The sequence below is a fragment of the Lissotriton vulgaris genome, chromosome 9 (genome assembly GCF_964263255.1).
Source record: "Lissotriton vulgaris chromosome 9, aLisVul1.2, whole genome shotgun sequence".
Taxonomy (NCBI): Eukaryota; Metazoa; Chordata; class Amphibia; order Caudata; family Salamandridae; genus Lissotriton; species Lissotriton vulgaris.
In genome coordinates, this window is record NC_141697.1 from 735,620,532 (window position 1) to 735,641,803 (window position 21,272).

Genomic DNA, 21,272 nt, shown 5'->3' on the forward strand with positions numbered 1-21,272 from the left:
CACCTCACGTTGCTTTTATTCAGACAACAAGCGAACGACCTCAAAGAGAAAATCAGACAACGAGAATACCCCGACAAAATCATCAACAAAGCAATGAAGAGGGCAAAAAATAACAACAGAGAGGCATTACTTGAGGAGAGAACAAAGGAACCCACAGAGAACAAGCGGCCAATCTGTGTGACAACATTCAACACCTTGTCAAATGATGTATCCAAAATTGTAAATAAACATTGGCGAATATTAACATGTGGAAAACTGGATCTGGAGAAACCAATGTTTGCACACCGCAGGGAACGCAACCTGAGAGACATATTGGTACACACAAGACCGAGACCGACAACAATAGCCCTTCAACCATCGATTGGCATCCAGGGCCATTTCCCTTGTGAAGACATATATATCAACCGAGGATTTAAAAGCCAGATTAGACGAGCTCAATCAACAAATGACGGAATTTGAATTCACCTTGAAACAAAGCAAACTCAACAAACTGAGTAAAGATAAAGACACATTCACACCAGAAGGAGCGTACCCATACACTAGGGCTGATTATGTATCCATGAACAGAAATAACAATACTGATAGTGATGGGTCGGACACTAGCTCAAACAGCTCAAATTCCAGTGGTGGAAAAGGAAATCGCCAGAATAGAGGTGGTTGGAGGCAAAGAAGGCAACAGTTCCCAAGACAACGAGGGTGGAGAGGATACCAACCCCAATATCCACAATTCATGGGACAAGCGCCTTTCCAACCATTTCAGTTTAACCACCCTTCTAATGTTCAGGGCTATCCACAATGGAATCCAGACTTCAATGGAGGCTTTTTTGGTCCACAACCTTTTTTAGGGTCCCGCCCTGGGAACCGGGGAAAGAACCGGAAAGGCAACAATGTAACTTGGGAAGAGAAAGGCCAAGAGAACCCACGGCAGACCAGGAGTATGACGGGCTCCCTACCCAACCAAGCTTCAACAAGCAACCAGAGAGGGACCTAGTGGTCAATCTGACTTCCAAACCACTAACAAGAACACAACGACAGGTATTAAACAAAGGTTTAGGTTTCGTACCAACACAGAGACCGGACATCTTCAAGATGAACGTGGAGATACAAGAGTTTGTACAGAAGTTAAAACTACAGGCTTTCTTCCATGATAAACCACCACAAGCCCCAACAACAGACACCGGTCTAAAACCGAAATCTACCTTTACACCTCCGGACTCAACACTTCCTCTTGAGTTATTAGCCTTTGAAAAAGCCATAATGACAGAGGTTAACAAACTGAACACGTCCACCGCACGGACGTTTCACAATACAACCAAGGAGGAACAAATTGCCTTGAAAACCCTGTCCGAAGACAGAAGCCTGGTCATCAAACCGGCAGACAAAGGGGGAGCTATAGTGCTACAATCAATCGAGGACTACGACAATGAATGTTTGAGACTCCTATCAGACAGACGCAACTACATGGTCCTACAAGAGGACCCAACAGAAAACCTCAGGACACGAATCGGAGGTATGATTGAGGAAGGCCTAACACACGATTGGCTAAGTAAGAAGGAAGGAGAATTCCTAGAGCAGAAAAAACCACGCATCCCATACTTTTATTGTATTCCAAAAATACATAAGAACTTAACCAAACCCCCGGGCAGACCGATAGTATCGGGCATTGGCTCGATACTAGAACCACTATCAAAATTCGCGGATGCTTTTCTGCGACCTTTAGTGCAAGCCACAAACACCTACCTAAAGGACACTAAGGCAGTCTTACAACTATTGCAAGAGACAACTTTTGACCCACAAACCCAACTTCTGATGTCCCTAGATGTGGAAAGCCTATATACCAGCCTTCCTCATGACGAAACATTGGTTATCATCGAGGAGGTTTTGTTTTCGACACCTTGGAAATACCAAACACCACGAGGTTTGGTTCTGGAATGCATTTCACTGGCCTTACAAAGAAACTTTTTCCAGTATAAAACCACGCTTTACCAACAATGCCATGGGACTAGCATGGGAAGCACCTTCGCTCCGAGCCTAGCCGGTCTCTATGTGCACCATCTTGAGACAAACAAGATCCTCCATGACCAAAATCCATATAGGGCCAATATAAAATGTTGGAGGAGGTACATAGATGACATCCTGGTCATCTGGGAAGGTGATCCACAGTCAGCGGAGAGTTTTCTGGAATGGTTAAACAACCAAAACACTTTCCTAAAATTCACGAGCACAATTTCAAACGAGACATTGGTCTTTCTGGATTTGAACATTTATGCAGAAGCAGGAGTGCTGAAAACCACCACTCACTTCAAACCTACTTCCAGAAATTGCCTGTTGAGATACGACAGCTTCCACTCGAGACATCTACGGGAAAATCTGCCATATGGACAGTTTTTACGCCTTAGGCGCAACTGCACAGAGGTGTCCGAATTCAGACAACAAGCGAACGACCTCAAAGAGAAACTCAGACAACGAGAATACCCCGACAAAATCATCAACAAAGCAATGAAGAGGGCAAAAAATAACAACAGAGAGGCATTACTTGAGGAGAGAACAAAGGAACCCACAGAGAACAAGCGGCCAATCTGTGTGACAACATTCAACACCTTGTCAAATGATGTATCCAAAATTGTAAATAAACATTGGCGAATATTAACATGTGGAAAACTGGATCTGGAGAAACCAATGTTTGCACACCGCAGGGGACGCAACCTGAGAGACATATTGGTACACACAAGACCGAGACCGACAACAATAGCCCTTCAACCATCGATTGGCATCCAGGGCCATTTCCCTTGCGGAAATTGCAGTAGCTGCCATTTAACAGAAAAAAGTACGAGACTTATTTTTCGCAATGGCACCACATGGGAACAAAGGAGATTCTCAAACTGTAACTCAAAAAACGTAATCTACATGATCAAATGCCCATGCAACCTGGAATATGTGGGGATGACCACAAGAGCCATAAAAACACGTATGAATGAACACAACGACAGGTATTAAACAAAGGTTTAGGTTTCGTACCAACACAGAGACCGGACATCTTCAAGATGAACGTGGAGATACAAGAGTTTGTACGGAAGTTAAAACTACAGGCTTTCTTCCATGATAAACCACCACAAGCCCCAACAACAGACACCGGTCTAAAACCGAAATCTACCTTTACACCTCCGGACTCAACACTTCCTCTTGAGTTATTAGCCTTTGAAAAAGCCATAATGACAGAGGTTAACAAACTGAACACGTCCACCGCACGGACGTTTCACAATACAACCAAGGAGGAACAAATTGCCTTGAAAACCCTGTCCGAAGACAGAAGCCTGGTCATCAAACCGGCAGACAAAGGGGGAGCTATAGTGCTACAATCAATCGAGGACTACGACAATGAATGTTTGAGACTCCTATCAGACAGACGCAACTACATGGTCCTACAAGAGGACCCAACAGAAAACCTCAGGACACGAATCGGAGGTATGATTGAGGAAGGCCTAACACACGATTGGCTAAGTAAGAAGGAAGGAGAATTCCTAGAGCAGAAAAAACCACGCATCCCATACTTTTATTGTATTCCAAAAATACATAAGAACTTAACCAAACCCCCGGGCAGACCGATAGTATCGGGCATTGGCTCGATACTAGAACCACTATCAAAATTCGCGGATGCTTTTCTGCGACCTTTAGTGCAAGCCACAAACACCTACCTAAAGGACACTAAGGCAGTCTTACAACTATTGCAAGAGACAACTTTTGACCCACAAACCCAACTTCTGATGTCCCTAGATGTGGAAAGCCTATATACCAGCCTTCCTCATGACGAAACATTGGTTATCATCGAGGAGGTTTTGTTTTCGACACCTTGGAAATACCAAACACCACGAGGTTTGGTTCTGGAATGCATTTCACTGGCCTTACAAAGAAACTTTTTCCAGTATAAAACCACGCTTTACCAACAATGCCATGGGACTAGCATGGGAAGCACCTTCGCTCCGAGCCTAGCCGGTCTCTATGTGCACCATCTTGAGACAAACAAGATCCTCCATGACCAAAATCCATATAGGGCCAATATAAAATGTTGGAGGAGGTACATAGATGACATCCTGGTCATCTGGGAAGGTGATCCACAGTCAGCGGAGAGTTTTCTGGAATGGTTAAACAACCAAAACACTTTCCTAAAATTCACGAGCACAATTTCAAACGAGACATTGGTCTTTCTGGATTTGAACATTTATGCAGAAGCAGGAGTGCTGAAAACCACCACTCACTTCAAACCTACTTCCAGAAATTGCCTGTTGAGATACGACAGCTTCCACTCGAGACATCTACGGGAAAATCTGCCATATGGACAGTTTTTACGCCTTAGGCGCAACTGCACAGAGGTGTCCGAATTCAGACAACAAGCGAACGACCTCAAAGAGAAACTCAGACAACGAGAATACCCCGACAAAATCATCAACAAAGCAATGAAGAGGGCAAAAAATAACAACAGAGAGGCATTACTTGAGGAGAGAACAAAGGAACCCACAGAGAACAAGCGGCCAATCTGTGTGACAACATTCAACACCTTGTCAAATGATGTATCCAAAATTGTAAATAAACATTGGCGAATATTAACATGTGGAAAACTGGATCTGGAGAAACCAATGTTTGCACACCGCAGGGGACGCAACCTGAGAGACATATTGGTACACACAAGACCGAGACCGACAACAATAGCCCTTCAACCATCGATTGGCATCCAGGGCCATTTCCCTTGCGGAAATTGCAGTAGCTGCCATTTAACAGAAAAAAGTACGAGACTTATTTTTCGCAATGGCACCACATGGGAACAAAGGAGATTCTCAAACTGTAACTCAAAAAACGTAATCTACATGATCAAATGCCCATGCAACCTGGAATATGTGGGGATGACCACAAGAGCCATAAAAACACGTATGAATGAACACAACGACAGGTATTAAACAAAGGTTTAGGTTTCGTACCAACACAGAGACCGGACATCTTCAAGATGAACGTGGAGATACAAGAGTTTGTACGGAAGTTAAAACTACAGGCTTTCTTCCATGATAAACCACCACAAGCCCCAACAACAGACACCGGTCTAAAACCGAAATCTACCTTTACACCTCCGGACTCAACACTTCCTCTTGAGTTATTAGCCTTTGAAAAAGCCATAATGACAGAGGTTAACAAACTGAACACGTCCACCGCACGGACGTTTCACAATACAACCAAGGAGGAACAAATTGCCTTGAAAACCCTGTCCGAAGACAGAAGCCTGGTCATCAAACCGGCAGACAAAGGGGGAGCTATAGTGCTACAATCAATCGAGGACTACGACAATGAATGTTTGAGACTCCTATCAGACAGACGCAACTACATGGTCCTACAAGAGGACCCAACAGAAAACCTCAGGACACGAATCGGAGGTATGATTGAGGAAGGCCTAACACACGATTGGCTAAGTAAGAAGGAAGGAGAATTCCTAGAGCAGAAAAAACCACGCATCCCATACTTTTATTGTATTCCAAAAATACATAAGAACTTAACCAAACCCCCGGGCAGACCGATAGTATCGGGCATTGGCTCGATACTAGAACCACTATCAAAATTCGCGGATGCTTTTCTGCGACCTTTAGTGCAAGCCACAAACACCTACCTAAAGGACACTAAGGCAGTCTTACAACTATTGCAAGAGACAACTTTTGACCCACAAACCCAACTTCTGATGTCCCTAGATGTGGAAAGCCTATATACCAGCCTTCCTCATGACGAAACATTGGTTATCATCGAGGAGGTTTTGTTTTCGACACCTTGGAAATACCAAACACCACGAGGTTTGGTTCTGGAATGCATTTCACTGGCCTTACAAAGAAACTTTTTCCAGTATAAAACCACGCTTTACCAACAATGCCATGGGACTAGCATGGGAAGCACCTTCGCTCCGAGCCTAGCCGGTCTCTATGTGCACCATCTTGAGACAAACAAGATCCTCCATGACCAAAATCCATATAGGGCCAATATAAAATGTTGGAGGAGGTACATAGATGACATCCTGGTCATCTGGGAAGGTGATCCACAGTCAGCGGAGAGTTTTCTGGAATGGTTAAACAACCAAAACACTTTCCTAAAATTCACGAGCACAATTTCAAACGAGACATTGGTCTTTCTGGATTTGAACATTTATGCAGAAGCAGGAGTGCTGAAAACCACCACTCACTTCAAACCTACTTCCAGAAATTGCCTGTTGAGATACGACAGCTTCCACTCGAGACATCTACGGGAAAATCTGCCATATGGACAGTTTTTACGCCTTAGGCGCAACTGCACAGAGGTGTCCGAATTCAGACAACAAGCGAACGACCTCAAAGAGAAACTCAGACAACGAGAATACCCCGACAAAATCATCAACAAAGCAATGAAGAGGGCAAAAAATAACAACAGAGAGGCATTACTTGAGGAGAGAACAAAGGAACCCACAGAGAACAAGCGGCCAATCTGTGTGACAACATTCAACACCTTGTCAAATGATGTATCCAAAATTGTAAATAAACATTGGCGAATATTAACATGTGGAAAACTGGATCTGGAGAAACCAATGTTTGCACACCGCAGGGGACGCAACCTGAGAGACATATTGGTACACACAAGACCGAGACCGACAACAATAGCCCTTCAACCATCGATTGGCATCCAGGGCCATTTCCCTTGCGGAAATTGCAGTAGCTGCCATTTAACAGAAAAAAGTACGAGACTTATTTTTCGCAATGGCACCACATGGGAACAAAGGAGATTCTCCAACTGTAACTCAAAAAACGTAATCTACATGATCAAATGCCCATGCAACCTGGAATATGTGAGGATGACCATAAGAGCCATAAAAACACTTATGAATGAACATAAAAGCAACGTGAGGTGCAAGAAAAGCACAACCAAAATGGCAACGCATTTTCTGACCCAACAACACTGCGTCAATGATTTGAAATGGACGGTCATAGAACAACTACCCTCAGAGGCTGGCCTCTTCCAGAAGGAACAACGTTGGGTGTTCAGACTGGGGACCCATCTGAATGGGCTTAATGATGATGTACCCTGGAGTCAATTATCATTATAAAAAAGGACCAACAGTTCTAAATTGATACTCCATAGAATCAATAGACGCACTCTGGAAGTAAGCAGCGACACATATGTATGTGTATCGCGCATGCGCGTGGAAAAACACTTACTACCTTCACGCATGTATGGATGTATGCTGTAACGATAGTGCACTTGCGCCGTCTATACTTGATCTATGATGCAGACACTAATCCCAGGTCGGCGCCCGCTCGAGCACATACGTAAGCCCTGTTTGGCCAGGAAGCGGATGCTCCACACATGGACATACAATCAGTGGCGGGAAACACCCCTAATTAACACACCCTTACCTGCGCCAATTAGGATGAAAAGGTATAAGTATCCTTAACCACATCCTCACTCCACATCAGCGGAGCAGCGTGCGGGGTAAGACGGTGACCAGCGAGTCCTGTTCTTGTGAGTATGATACAGAACAAACTAAGCAAATACGACCAGTGACTATCCTCTACAAACGTAAGTGTGATAGAATGAATGATTACAGCTACATCATTCTCCACCACAGATAGCCATTGGAGCAACACCCTGGCGTCCTGATTATGCTCATGAAGCCTACAAAGAAGCTTCACAAGTAGGAATACATCTTACAGTACACCCTAGTACTTTATGTGTTTTATGTTGTATGTGTTGTGAGTCCGTTTTAACAGGCTTATAAAATAAGCAAATGGTATGGTTCCTGGTGACTGCACCTGTTTGAACTACCCGCTACATGGGTAACCATTAGTTGTGATTTTTGTCTTTCTACAGGTCATTGTGCTTGTAGCAGACCGCTGTAGGCACACTTAGCCTATTATTATAAATCCACTTTTCAGTAAATACACTATTTTTAATAACAAGACGTGAGTAGGGAGGGGAGGTTGTGCCCCCGTCCTGAGGAAGGAGCTTGTCTCCGAAACATGTCGACAACAACGCACACCAGAGGTCTAGTTCATTATACAACTTAGACCTCGACCTGCACTTCTTTTAACAGTACCAGCCAGAGTTCAGAATATTTTTTTTTTCTTTTAATACTCTAGTGCCAGGTACTTTTTAATATTTTTCACTACACACCCCCCACTCACTCTTAATATACCCCACACACTGGACACCACACATAGTCAACACCGCAAGTGCTCCCGCGTAGTCGTAGGTCGCAGCACGCCGCATCCCGATAGAGGGGTGCGAAGACCCCGATGATGAAGCATGACACCAAGGGGCCTTTTGGTGTGTGAGGGGTATTTTTCAAAACACTGAGTGCTTCAACAACTATTGATCACTCTTTCCCCTTCCCTTGTTGGATTCACTTTGTTTATGTAACTATCCCTGTGGAGCACGAATCCAATGACTTGCTCTACCTCCCTCAATTGTTTTTAATAAGGAAAATATACCTCCAAAGCCAGCTCCAACACCTCCTGTTACTGTCAGCAGTAATCCCCCAGGAAGTGGGAGTACACCCAGGAATCTGGGTGGGTTTACTTTTGCAGCCCAGGTGGACCCTGGCCTATCCAGGTCCCCATCCTCAAATGATCTTGTTTATGAGACTGGCATGGGGTTTGCCAACTTCTCTGATTGCCCAAATACCTTGAGCAAATATCGACAAGAACCCTTCATCAATGGTTTGAAAGTTAAAGCCTTTAGAGACACAGGGGCTAGCATCACCATGGTGGCTGACTGTATAGTCTCCTCCAGGCAACTTTTACCAGGTGCCACATACCAGGTAACAAACATTGATGGAATCCAAACAAATCATCCCATGGCAGTAGTAAGTCTCAGCTGGGGAGGTGTCACTGGCCCAAAGAGAGTGGCAGTGTCATCAAACCTGCCTGTAGAATGCCTACTTGGTAATGATTTGGAAATCTCAGCCTGGGCTGAGGTTGAACAGGAAACCCATTCTAGAATGGTAAATGCCAATGGAAAGGTTAGTGGGGCTGTAATGGCTACAGCCCCAACCCAAGATGTCCTTCCTGAAAAGGTTGGTAAAGCTGTGCAAGACTCAGCCCCATCTTTAGCAGAAGCTCTTCCTAAACAGAATAGCAAAGCTGTTATGATAACAGCAGAAACCCAAACTGAGTCTCCTCCTGAAAAGGTTGGTGGGGCTGTGATGGCCACAGCCCAAACTCAAACAGATGTGTGTGTGGTGAAGCCTGAAATGATGGATCACTCCACCCAAACTGAGAGCATGGAGGAGGAGGAGAAATCTTCCCCTCACCAGACATTAGGACAGAATCAGCCTCCTCAGGGAACTGATATTTCCCCTGATGAAGGAACTGCCCCAGAGGTTGTTAGGCCTGGCCTGACAAGAGCCTCTGATGGCAGTGGACCCTTCTCAGGTGGGACCAAGTCTGGAGCAGGTAACCTGCCCCTCTCTCCCTTGCCTTAGTCAGCCCAGGGCTGCAGAGGACAAGAAGGACAGTGAGACCCAGAGGGCCCCCTGTCAAATAAAGCACCCCCATCAACAGATTAGGGGCACCAAAACTAGTAGCCCTAGTAAGGTGAACACTGTAAAAACTACTCAGGGAGCCCCCTTAAAAGTAGTTAGGGACCTCCCACAGGTGGATTCTGTTGGGCACAGCCAAACCTGGGACCCAAAGGGCCCAAACCTAAACTGTCCCTCCAGCAAGCCAAACAGAGGGACCCAACCTCCAGCTTTAGGTAGCTAGAGGTTGACCCTGAGAGCACAGTGCAACTCATTTGAAGAAAGAAAGGCACACATGGTGGAAGATAATTGGAGGAAGCTGAGCCCTAAATTAGTGGAGCCTCACTTCAATACTCCATATCCAAACCAGCCTTTAACTTTGCATAAACACACCCAAGGTAGTGATTCCCTATGGTGGAGACCCTCAAATACCCTAAGGGTGAGGGACTGCTTAGTGGACCATGAGACAGGGGGTACCCATGCTAGTGCAGGTACTTCCTTATATGGCCACTCAGGCAATATAGGCTTACCTGGGCAAGGATAGCCTTATCTCCTTTCGTTTGGGGGGGGGGGGGGGGGGTTGTGTAGGAAGGTGGCTACCTGACTATGGTTACCCCAGATTTGTTGCCTTGTGTTTAGCTGGTTTTCGACTTAGTTGGCATGGTTCCCTGCTAATCAGGGCCCCAGGCTATCTGCTCTCTCTGTAAAATGGATGCCATGTACCCTAGGTGCATAACTAGATTGGCTTGGGTCACCTTATCAGCCCCTGTACAAAGCACTATAGGTGCCCAGGACATAGGTGCATCCAAGGCCTACCAGGGGCGGCAGCATATCTTTTGCCACCCCTGGCTGGCTATCTAAAATTGACACAACTGGCTGATCACTCAGCTGGGGCAAGGTGGTGTAATCACCCCTTGCTTAGATATAGTATGCCTATATCTAAACCTAACTGGACACATATATACCTATCAGTCACTCCTATGGCAGGCCTTAACAATCCTGGAGGCAGAGTGCTTGGTTTTATGTGAGATGGTGCTCTAGCACGAGTGGAGCCTGTCTGCAGCTGTCGGGACCAATTCCCTAAGCTGTTCCGGGATAATGCCATACCATATACTATTAAGTGCATTATAATCCTCGCGGTTATATGTTAACTTTGGTTTGGCTTATCAAAACATGTTGTGTAAGGTGTCATACGATTTGGAATACTACCCCCTCGCCAGTCCTGGCGACGGGGGTAGCATTCCACTCCTCTAGAGGGATACGACATGTTACTTTGCTAAAACGCGGTTGATTTTAAAAGAGCCTCAGATCCAGAAAATGGATGCTTCTGCCACAGACACGAGTCTGACCTCCTGCAGCTGACCGAAACTCAGCCAAGGAGGCCTGGACAAAGGGTTTCCTGTCACAGGGAGGTGTTACACCACCCCAGACAGGAGATAGTGAATTGTAGCAGGGAGGTTTGAAAGAAACCAGACACTGCCTGGGGAGCACAAGGCTGCCCCTTGCATAATCCGGCCAAACCGGTTCTGGGGCACACCAGCCCCAGTCCCAGCACGGCCTGGATCAAAGGGAAAGGGGTGTATCTACCCCCTTCCTGGGTCCCACCCATAGGAGGGGACCTAGCAGGTAATCCAACCCCCTAGATTGGTATAAGAATGGGAGCAGTGCCAACGCACTCAGATTATCCTGATGAAACATTTGAAACAATACTCTGGACCCTTCGACATCCTACTCAACGTAGAAGACTAAAGAATCACCCTTGTGGTCAAGGAGTGACCACCCTGTGCAAACAGGCACCATACAGCACCTCGACCCTTGCTTTGTTGCAGTTCCCGCCGGAACTCGAGCGACAGAGATCGAAGAGATCAAGCTTGCCTGCCTTCTTACAGCCCGATCCACAGTCCCTGCAGAGCTGAGACCCGTGGAGGCGACCGGAAGCATGGGGCACGCCATCTTGAAAAGGCCACGAGACGCTGACCGTGCAGCCCACGAGTGACCCTTGAAGCTGTACACCGGGGTCTGAGAAACCCCAACCCTGACCCACTCTTGCACCGAAGCTCACCCCTCTACACTCGACGAGTGCTGCGTGGGGCCCTTCTGCTTTCTTTGGCTCGATGCGTTGGCCCGGTCACTTGCCAGCTGGCTTGTGGCCCCTGTGCCGGCGAAAACCTAAAACCGACTTGTGATTCTGGTTGCTCCAGACTTGCACCAGCTCCTCTGAAAAGGAGCACCCGCTCTGATCCTCCTGGTCCGAGTAAGAAGCAATCTTCCGGTCCTGCGTGGATTGCTCTTGCCAAGTGTTGTTTGCTCCAATCTTGAAGCCGACTGCGCCGACGGTGAGAGCCTGCGTGGGACAGATCGTGACCTGCTCCTGGACGTCGCAGATGCCCCAGAGCCCACGTGACAGCGGAGAGAAGCTCCTCGACAACCGACATTGACTGGTTCCGTCCTGGTTCCACCCTGGTCACTGCTGAGTGACCGAGACTCTGTCCCCTCTGCTTTCAGGTACTTTACGACTCTATCCACCCTTGGATCACACCGGACACTTCTCCTTCACATCGCCTGCAGCATCTCCAGCTTCAAGCACCAAGAACCTGCGTGACAAAACCCGACGCCACTTCGACCCTATGCACCCGCTTCCTGTGGGTGAGGTAACATTGCAACGCCGGTGTTCCCACACTGGTACACACCTCTAGGGTCTGTGTCTAAAGTTTGGTCCTTCTAGGTTCAGCGGAAGTATCCTTAAACTCTATCTGTGTAACTTTTACACACCATTGACTTAACATTGGTGCATGCGTGTGCTTTAAGCGCTGCACCCAAATCCCGCGGGCTTTTTCCAACTTCAGCATTGCTAGTCCCGACTGCTCCCAGCGATTCCCTAGGCCCTAGGCCTAACCACTGTTCGATTGGTATCTCTTATACCACTTTCTTAATATATGGTTTGAGTGGCCACCCGCCCTCATCCATTATTGTGCAACTTTGTATGTTATATTGTGCTTTTGATTTAACGCTTGTGCCCCTTTGCTCATAAAGAGTACTGGGGATTATTTTAGAAATAAATACATATATTTTTATAATATATACTTGTGTGGTGTCCTTTCATTTGATATTACAGGACTGTGATTGGTAAAACAGCTTGCTTAACACGACCTCTTGAGTTAAGCCTTTAAGGCTGCTTAGTCCATGCTACCCCTAGGATAGCTTGTCTATTAAGGTTGACTTACAACCAGACACCATAAGGGATTGTTTGGACTGATACAACGTGGTTCCAGAATTGGAAACATCATATATCAGGCCAACTTCTCACAGGCATCTGCTATTAGATCGGTGGATGGAGGACTGAAGGAGGTGTCCACATCACTAGGCTTGGTGTGAATATAATCAGGGTTTCTTTTTATGGGATTGCATGGTAGGGTGGGAGCATGATAAGTTATTCTTGAATGGGAAAGGTCCGCAACCCTAGGCTTGGTGAGAGTATTGTCTGAGTTTGTTTTCATGCGATTGCAGGGTAGGGTGGGCGAATAAAAAAAGAAGCATAGTCCTAGCCTCTGTGTCACAAATGTTTGCAAATTTTGAATTGTTGTGTGACGTCATTTCTACTTCCCCTAGCATTTTGGTGAATTGACATTCATGAAATATCTGATCTCCGTATTACACTATTTGCTTCGGAACAGGCACAATCACCCTTTATGCTACTTCACAAGTCAAAACTGTGAGGCTTGTAAATAAGCCCCATAGGTCTCCAAGAAGTGCATTACCCAACAGTTATTTTATCCTTAAAATTACCTAAAATTGCTGGGCACCCAAAGATCTCTCTACTGCAGGTGCATTCACATTTTTATTTTAAATACAGCCTCTGTGCGACTAATTAAGTAAAGTCGAACAGATTACTTTAACCTGTAAGACTTTGCATTTCATGAATCCTGAAGTAGTAACTCTGCCCCCCTTTTCTCTGCCACGCCTGGACCCCGAATTATGTGTTCCCAGGGTAACTTTATTCAAATCCAAAACCGGTTTTCCAATCAACATAAATTGGTAGGCTTTAAAATGAGAAAAACAACTTAACCATGACCCAAAGCAGCATTCGAAGTGTATTTCGCACAGAGGAGAGGACTTGTTGAATAGCAATGGTAATCGATTTATTGCAACATTTAGCAGAACATCAACCAATTGCGATGATGCCTTTAATCTTTAGCCAATGGAAAAAAATGTCCTGAGGTTTTCAGTAATATTCCCCGCCAATCGAAAGTATCGCTGTACGTGCAAAGTAGGATTAACGAATCAAAACGTAGCAGTGCAACTGTATGACACACCGGAGCCAATGAAAAAGTGCCGCGGGTTCATACGTGCCAAGCACAGCTTGTGAAAGTTATGAGTCGGTGTCACTGATTGGTTAAAAAGTTAGTGACACAAACTCTAAATTGTGATAGGCGACTGTCATAAGGGATTAGTCGGGCTTCCACGCCTTTCACGGGAAAGGTGAACATACGGTCATTAAGTACCCGAGTGCCGATCCGCCATTTTATGCGTTCTTACGCACACAAGCCTTGTAGGCTAGATAGACGCACACGTCCGATGTGACGTCATCACGCGCAGCACGCAAGAGTCGCGTTTGGCCCAAGTCGGTCCTATCCCTGAAAGAGGGAGAAAAGCACCTCCTCTCCCCGCCTCCCTATAATGACCCCTTTGTGACATCACCGTGCGATGACCACCTCCCTCTATCTCGGCGCAGCCGCCATTTTAAGTGAATTATTTACTGCGGATGGGACACTTCGGAGTTAGTCTCGCTTCTCTCCCGAATATTCCCTTTCCTTTAAGATATAAATGCCCAAAGCTAACCACAGTAGACCCAAATCAGCCCAATCCGTGCGTCAGCCCAACACCAAAGACTGCGTTAAAGTTTCACCCTCTGCATAAAAACAAGTGACCTAAAAGCAACAACCAGAACGTCTTTTACAGTGAACCCCTTAAAAAATACGATAATCAAGTCGTGTTTGTGTGCAGCTCGCCCCTCACTTGTGGAGAGTATTTCTAAATGTGAGGAAAAAATGGATGTGGAAAGCACGAATGTCAGTCCATCTTCCCCAACATCAAACCATGAACACAACAACAACCTCCTCACTGACGAAAGGTCGAGTAATGTGACAAATCTCTCTCTTCCTTTTCTTTTCTTTTTTATTTCCTTTGATTTGCTATATTTTTTGCTAACCGATACTTTGGAACATTTTCGAAATCTTTAATTTATTTTCAATAGCGGACGAAAGGTAAAGAAAAGAAAATGGCGGGATGGGGGGGAGGTGGGCGCGCTGCGTCTTAAACGCGAAATTCGTGTTGTAAAGGGAAAATATGAATATTTTTGTGAGCGAAAATAGTTTTTGTTTCCTCGACGAGAAAAAAACTAAATGTTTGAGCATACTGTAAAGCAGCGAACCACTTTGAAGTTTTTGCATGCACGTATTCAATTTTTTTAATCCCGTAAATTGGTGAGAGTTTAAACACTTGGTTTTGTCCCGGTCGCTACATTTATTATTAAAAACAAAGGAAAATGGCGAATTTACCAACACCGGCCAATTGAACCATCATAGTTCATTTTATTTTTTTGTTTCTTAACCTGTTAACTTATAATGTAAACCATGACACATTTACATTTCCTTTTTTTTTGTTAACATCGTAAATGTTATATTATCAAAAAAGTCTTTACTGGCGATCCGTTTAGAAAACGCGTCAGCTCGCCCCTCCCCAAATATGTATCTATTTTAAATTGGTAGTTCATTGTGTAAAACGTTTTTTTTTTACACTTCCGAAAGATTTTCCTACAGGCTTTTGTAAGAGGGGAACGTTTCCGTTATTCATCATTTATATCGTTTTAAAACGATCGCGGTCCAACCTTTATTAGCGTCGAAATACAATGACAACCTCGTATGACCTTTTCACTGGAGCGCTTGTAATAAAACATATGAGCCAAAAAGACAGTGTGCATGCCCAATAGCTGTCTGGGGCCCTTCTAACATGTGAGGGATTAGTAATATTGTTAATAGTCGTATCCTGTTGGTACGTGTAAAAGAGTAGGTTTATTGACAAAATAAAAAAAGTAATATCAACAGAGAATCTTTATGTCAATACATGTTTAATACATGTGTTTGGATATCTGTGTAGCACTGTAAAACTCCAAACAGTAAACTAGATTAAAAAATTCAACTTGCAGTTGAGACTTGGTCTCTAATCTTCGAACAGTCTCCATTCATATTAAAATGTTGTTCTAGGAGTGGTTTGAAACCCTACGACCTAAGTGAATAAGTATTTTCTCAAAATACTTTTACACATTTATTATCAATGCTGGCCATGATGCACGTGTATCCTCCATGTAACCTGACATTAAAACAAACTTTAAAGTGCGAGGCTTGGCGTAAGCAAATGTATTACACTTCTGCCATATAGTTTGGAAACGTGGCTTCTTTAAGATGATCGCTTTGTAAATATACAAATAACACCCTCCAGAAATGAAATCCTCCCTGCAGGCACTAGCATTTGCCAATCTGAACCTAACCTCACGTTTATTCACAGAAATCTGAGGTTATATTTCACACTGTAAGATAATTGACTTGTTGCTTCCCGAAAGCCTTAATATGTGAACAGAAGAGTATCACCTACAGGTTTAACTAAGCTCTGTCAATTGATTACAATCTTTATACATTTTATGTGTAATAAATCACAGTACTTTGTTTTAGCTATACCCTCTGAATATGTCATTTAAAACTAAAAGTTGGACCTATCCTTTAAAAGAACAACACTTTTATTAGTGTTTTGGGTTGAAGCTTAAAATTAAACTGTTCCTCACCCCAGTGATGCAGATCATTCTTCTGTATCCTCCAGTACCTGTGTGCACCATTTTGTAGTTTTCCGGGATACCTTTTTTGATCATTTGAAGACCGTTTTTTTCAAAACACATATGCAATATTTGAGCAATGGAGTTGACGAACCAGTTGACCCTAGTATCCCTCTGGATAGAAGAGTAGAGATGAGATAAGTAAGCCTGAAGTAATTTAAGTGCTTAGTAAACTCTATCAAATTAGTTGGTGCCTTTTTTGCAGAATAAGATTCTTCAGTGCGCCATATCTTAGCTCTATTGCCTGCAACAGTGATCATTGTGAATAGAATATGTAATTACGGTAGAATGTGATGTACACTATTACTACACTTGTGTGAATATTAAAGGCTATAACTTGCTTGCTAACCGTTTCAGTTACACCTCTTTTACCTGAGTTCACTATCCTTTAGTTTCCCCAAAAGCAACATCTTGATTTAAATCCTTACTTTGAATGTTAATCTACTCTCCCACATAGCTGGGTGAGCAACATTAAGAATGTTCTCTGGGGTAAACATCTCATTAGAGCAGATCATGTATTTCCATCAAAACAATCACGGTGTATCAGCCGTTATAAAACACTGTTATTGTTGATCCCACAACTGTATATCTTATGCTATACACTTTACAAGATGACAGAATTTTATATTTGTCCTTTAAACAATTACATATTTCCAAGGTATGACTGAAAGTCTATTTTTGTTTGATTTATTCCAATGGATCATTTAATTAGTCCATCATTTATTAAGTGTAATCACTTGGGGATTAATTAATAGTAAAGCTTACAAGCAGCCCTTGTGGATAAATGAATAATATTGAGGGCTGTCGATGTTTACCACTGCCTAGAGATTTTGGAATGTGAAAAGTTGCCAATTAAAGATCCATCTTTATTGTCTGCACACAGACAACCTAAAAAATCATGCACAACTAGAAAATGCTTGTAGATGCTTTTCTCCCTCATTATTTTCCATAATTCTAAGATAAATTGCGGCTCCTTTGTTGTTGCCAGATTTGTACTAATGCAGTGGTCCGCTGCTTATATTTTTAAACTATTCACCCGGAAATTAGATTGGAAAGCAGTTTTTGTACTGTGGTAACTTATTTAAAGTTTTTCTTTTTTTTTATAGAAACATAATTATATGACATTAGAAGTTTTTGTTTTATTTAATTTGTCAATGTAAACAATCAAGCATCATCAATATGTATACATTTGGTAATGTATCTATTTAGATCCGAAACATTTCCTGCCTAATTCCATTAATGTTGTGCCTTTTGGGATGATTAACAGTCATTGTTAATGTGGATTACGTTTAATGAATCCACACGGACTACATTAGCATGTGTAAAATGGAAGTCTTTTGCAAAATGTTGTTCTTATTGGTATTGGGATCAAGGGATGTGTCCACTCAACTCTTTAGAGATACTCGGAAATGTGAGGATAGTCATTGGAAAAGTATAGAATATATGTTACATTGTTCCGATTTTAGTCTAGTGTATATTTGCCTGTAATATTTGTTCACTGTACTAATTTTTCATAACGCTACAGTGTAACAATAATTCTGCAGCATATATTCATCATTAGTCTGTCTGTCATGTGACGAGTCTTGATCATGTTCCCGGGTGACGTTTTAAGACAAATTATGGTTCTCTTTAGCTTGGCGGTGTCTGCTTATGGTCGGGCAAATTTTCTCCAATCCATCTTGCCCTTCCCTAAATGGTTACTTATCATTGTTTTCAAATGTAAAGATCCTTTATTGGTAAAGACTCCAAGCACTCTCTACTCGGGTCAGTGCCCCATCCTCTTTCAAACATTGGCATGCTCTGAATCTGAAGCTTGTGAAAAGGATAAATCTTATCTTTATGGTGCCCACTGATGGGGCAAAAAGAACCTCATTTGATTCTTTGATTCTTTTAAAAGATAAGTGATGTGTTTTAGGTAAGTGGCTGGCAATTTCTTTTTATCTTGGCACCTTCTTTGTCTCGTTTCTGTTGGATGAGATTAGAATTCATTATCTGAAGTCCAGTCTCTTGAAGTACTGATTTTCTAGTGATAAGATGAGCCTTTTCAGGTTTTTACATTTCAGAAAAAGTTCCAGTTCCATGGTCAAGGACAGGGCCCTTGGAATTATTCGGCAGGAGAGCGACAAATTATGCCGCAGTGTTGAGCAAGTTGTGCAGCAAGACAAGTCAACTTATGCGGCATAAAACAGCACATTTTGTATTAGTATTACTTCTTTCTTTCATCATTTTCAAAGTGGTAACACTCTGGGCATTGGTTGCACCTCATTAGTACCAGTTTACTATCCAGTTATATCAATAAATAACAGAAAGGTGTGCAGTCAGCTTTGCAAAGAGCCCTCCACTGCACAGCAACACGTTTCATCACATTTTAAGTAACGTTTGAACCGTTTAAGATAGAAACGTATATATTTAAAAAAGTCTTTCTATTATGTAGCAAATGCGGCAAATCTGTAATTATTCGAAAATTGCAGTGGCCACACAATTGCATATTACCAGTGACCCTGATCAAGAGGTTATGTCAAAACAGGGTCACATTTCACATTTAAGCCCAGTGGGGTTTCCCATGGTCTCAAGAAAACATACCAGAAATCCTTTTTGATAGTTTGAACTTAGTAAAGGAGCAATATCTGATGAATGCAAAGGAAGGCCACTCACAGAAACCCCATAGCAATGAGGTTTGCCTTCAGAAAGGTAAAGAGCAAATCCTGCTTTGATTTTAGTATATAAAGGCCCTCAGGCCAACGTAAACTATGCCCACTAACTGGGGCCTTTGCAGATAACACAAATTCCATTTAATCCTGGAGGCTGTGCATCCAGCTATTTTACAGGTGTTACAGTTGGCACAGTGGAAATCTGACCTATAGTACGTTTATAGTGATTGAAATGGAAATTTACCAAAACGCTTACTGCCGTACTCTGATGTTTCCTTGAGAGGTAGTGCAGTAGGTTTTAAGCCTTAATTGCCCAAAACATTGTTTTTATAGTGATTACTTTTACTCCCTGTTCCGTAGATTACAGCAGCTTTGTTTTATCTGAAAAACAAAATAGGGTTTCACAAGTGAGCTGCAGTGGTGGTTCCTGCTTACTGCTGAAGAAAAGAATGGACTCTGCCTTTGCCCTATAGAGTTGTAAACATCTGTGACATAAGTGCTATTTAAACAACTGAGTAGCTATGCATGCAGTCAGATATTCAGCCGGGTAGCTTTATATATCATGGGTGTTAGAGCTGCGTCTCATTTCACATTCCTATATAATATGGATTACAGTAATCTCCCAATGCTTAAAAATTGGTGTGGACAACAGAAGTCTCTGTAATGTCTCACAAGTCAAACGGCCGCTTTGCACGAGAAACGCTTTGAATATTCCACAGGGGGGTTCTGTATATTATATTTGGAGACATGTGGGGCTCATACTATCTGCCCAACCTGACAAAGTCAGTTAATCCATACTACCATACCCATCTTCTCGGGCTTCATGACTTGCCTTCTTAAATGGCACTTCTAACATGGGATGGAAGTCTTCGACGGCTCCACTATGCCTTAGCGAACCGGCAACAGTTATCCCCGTACCTATCCCTCCTTCTCATAGACTTTGAGAAAGCATTTGACTCAGTGGACTGGTGTCATCTGGAAGAGGTCTTGATGGCCATGGGTTTTGGGCCCCCTTCCGTGGGCCTCTATTGTAAACCTAGGGCTCAGGTGCTGGTCAGTGGAGGCCTGTAAGATCCCTTCCCATTGGCAGAGGTATGAGGCATGGATGCCCCCTCTAACCCCTTCTATTTGCATTGGCGATGGAGCCATTTGCTTGTCTTATACAGTCTGACCAGCTCCTCACGGGTTGGAGATGGCCTGGCTTAGAGGAAGACAAGATCGCCCTCTACGTGGACAACATGCTACTATTCCTAGCAGATCTTGCGCGGTCAGGGCCCCGATGCCTCCGGGCCCTGAATCTCTTTGAGCGAACCTCTGGCCTCCGCTTGAACTCGGCTAAATCCGTTCTGGTCCCCCTTCACCTATCAAGGGGATGCTTTGACTGGAAGCGTCGATACCCCTTGGGTGATAGTCCTTCAAGTATCTGGGGATTTGGATTGCACTCCTCCATGATCTTGCGTGGTCGCTTAACGTCACCCCTTTAGTGAAGAAAGTCCGGGCCGACCTCCTTCGGTGGCAATCTCTGCCACTGAACCCCATGGGTAGGACAGTCTTATTTAAAAGGATGGTCCTGCCTAGGTTCATTTATGTGCTCCAGAATACATACCGTTCCTTCTCGCTGTTGTGGTTTCAAAAGCTCGACAGCATGGCCGTCAAGTTCCTGAGGTCGGAGGCCACGATTGCCTCTTGCCCAGTGCCGGATCCCGACTTTTGACAGAGGTCTGGGAATGACGAACCTCTACCTTTATTATCTAGCAACTCGGCTCTTCACCGTACACGACTGGTTTAATGGTGGCTGGTCTGACCTGGCATACCGCTTGGAATTACACACCATGGGCCTGTCTAATCTTCAAGGTATGCTTTACAGGAGCACTCTCCCCCGAACCCTGCCTGAGGTCACCTGTGGGATGCTTTTGGCTTGGCGAGCGGCTCTGCACCATACCCAATGGTTGGATAAACTGACCCAACATACCCCTCTGTGGTGCAGCACACAGCTCTGCGAGGTTGCCAACCTCTCGGGCTTTAGAGCGTGGGACCTCATTGGTATCTCCCTGCTGGACGACATCCGGGTGGTAACCACATCCGCACCTTCCAAGAACTACAAGCACGCTATGCCCTTCACGCTTCCCAGTTCTACAGATACCTTCAGCTACGCCACGCCCACATTTCAGATGGAATCTCCCTACCCGAATATAGTCCGCCCGAAGCCCAAACTACG

At 44.1% G+C, this 21,272-nt stretch overlaps 1 protein-coding gene across 2 annotated transcripts in view; it reads left to right on the forward strand.

Annotated features, from left to right (window-relative positions):
- The first annotated feature begins 14,253 nt into the window (after positions 1-14,253).
- ZC3H4 (zinc finger CCCH-type containing 4) overlaps positions 14,254-21,272 on the forward strand; it is a 148,966-nt gene continuing 141,947 nt past the window's right edge. For both annotated transcript variants that reach the window (XM_086938483.1, XM_086938484.1), the window contains exon 1: positions 14,254-14,648. In XM_086938483.1, coding sequence (XP_086794609.1) covers positions 14,566-14,648 — 83 coding nt within the window. In that variant the 5' untranslated portion in view covers positions 14,254-14,565. The remainder of the gene's footprint in view (positions 14,649-21,272) is intronic.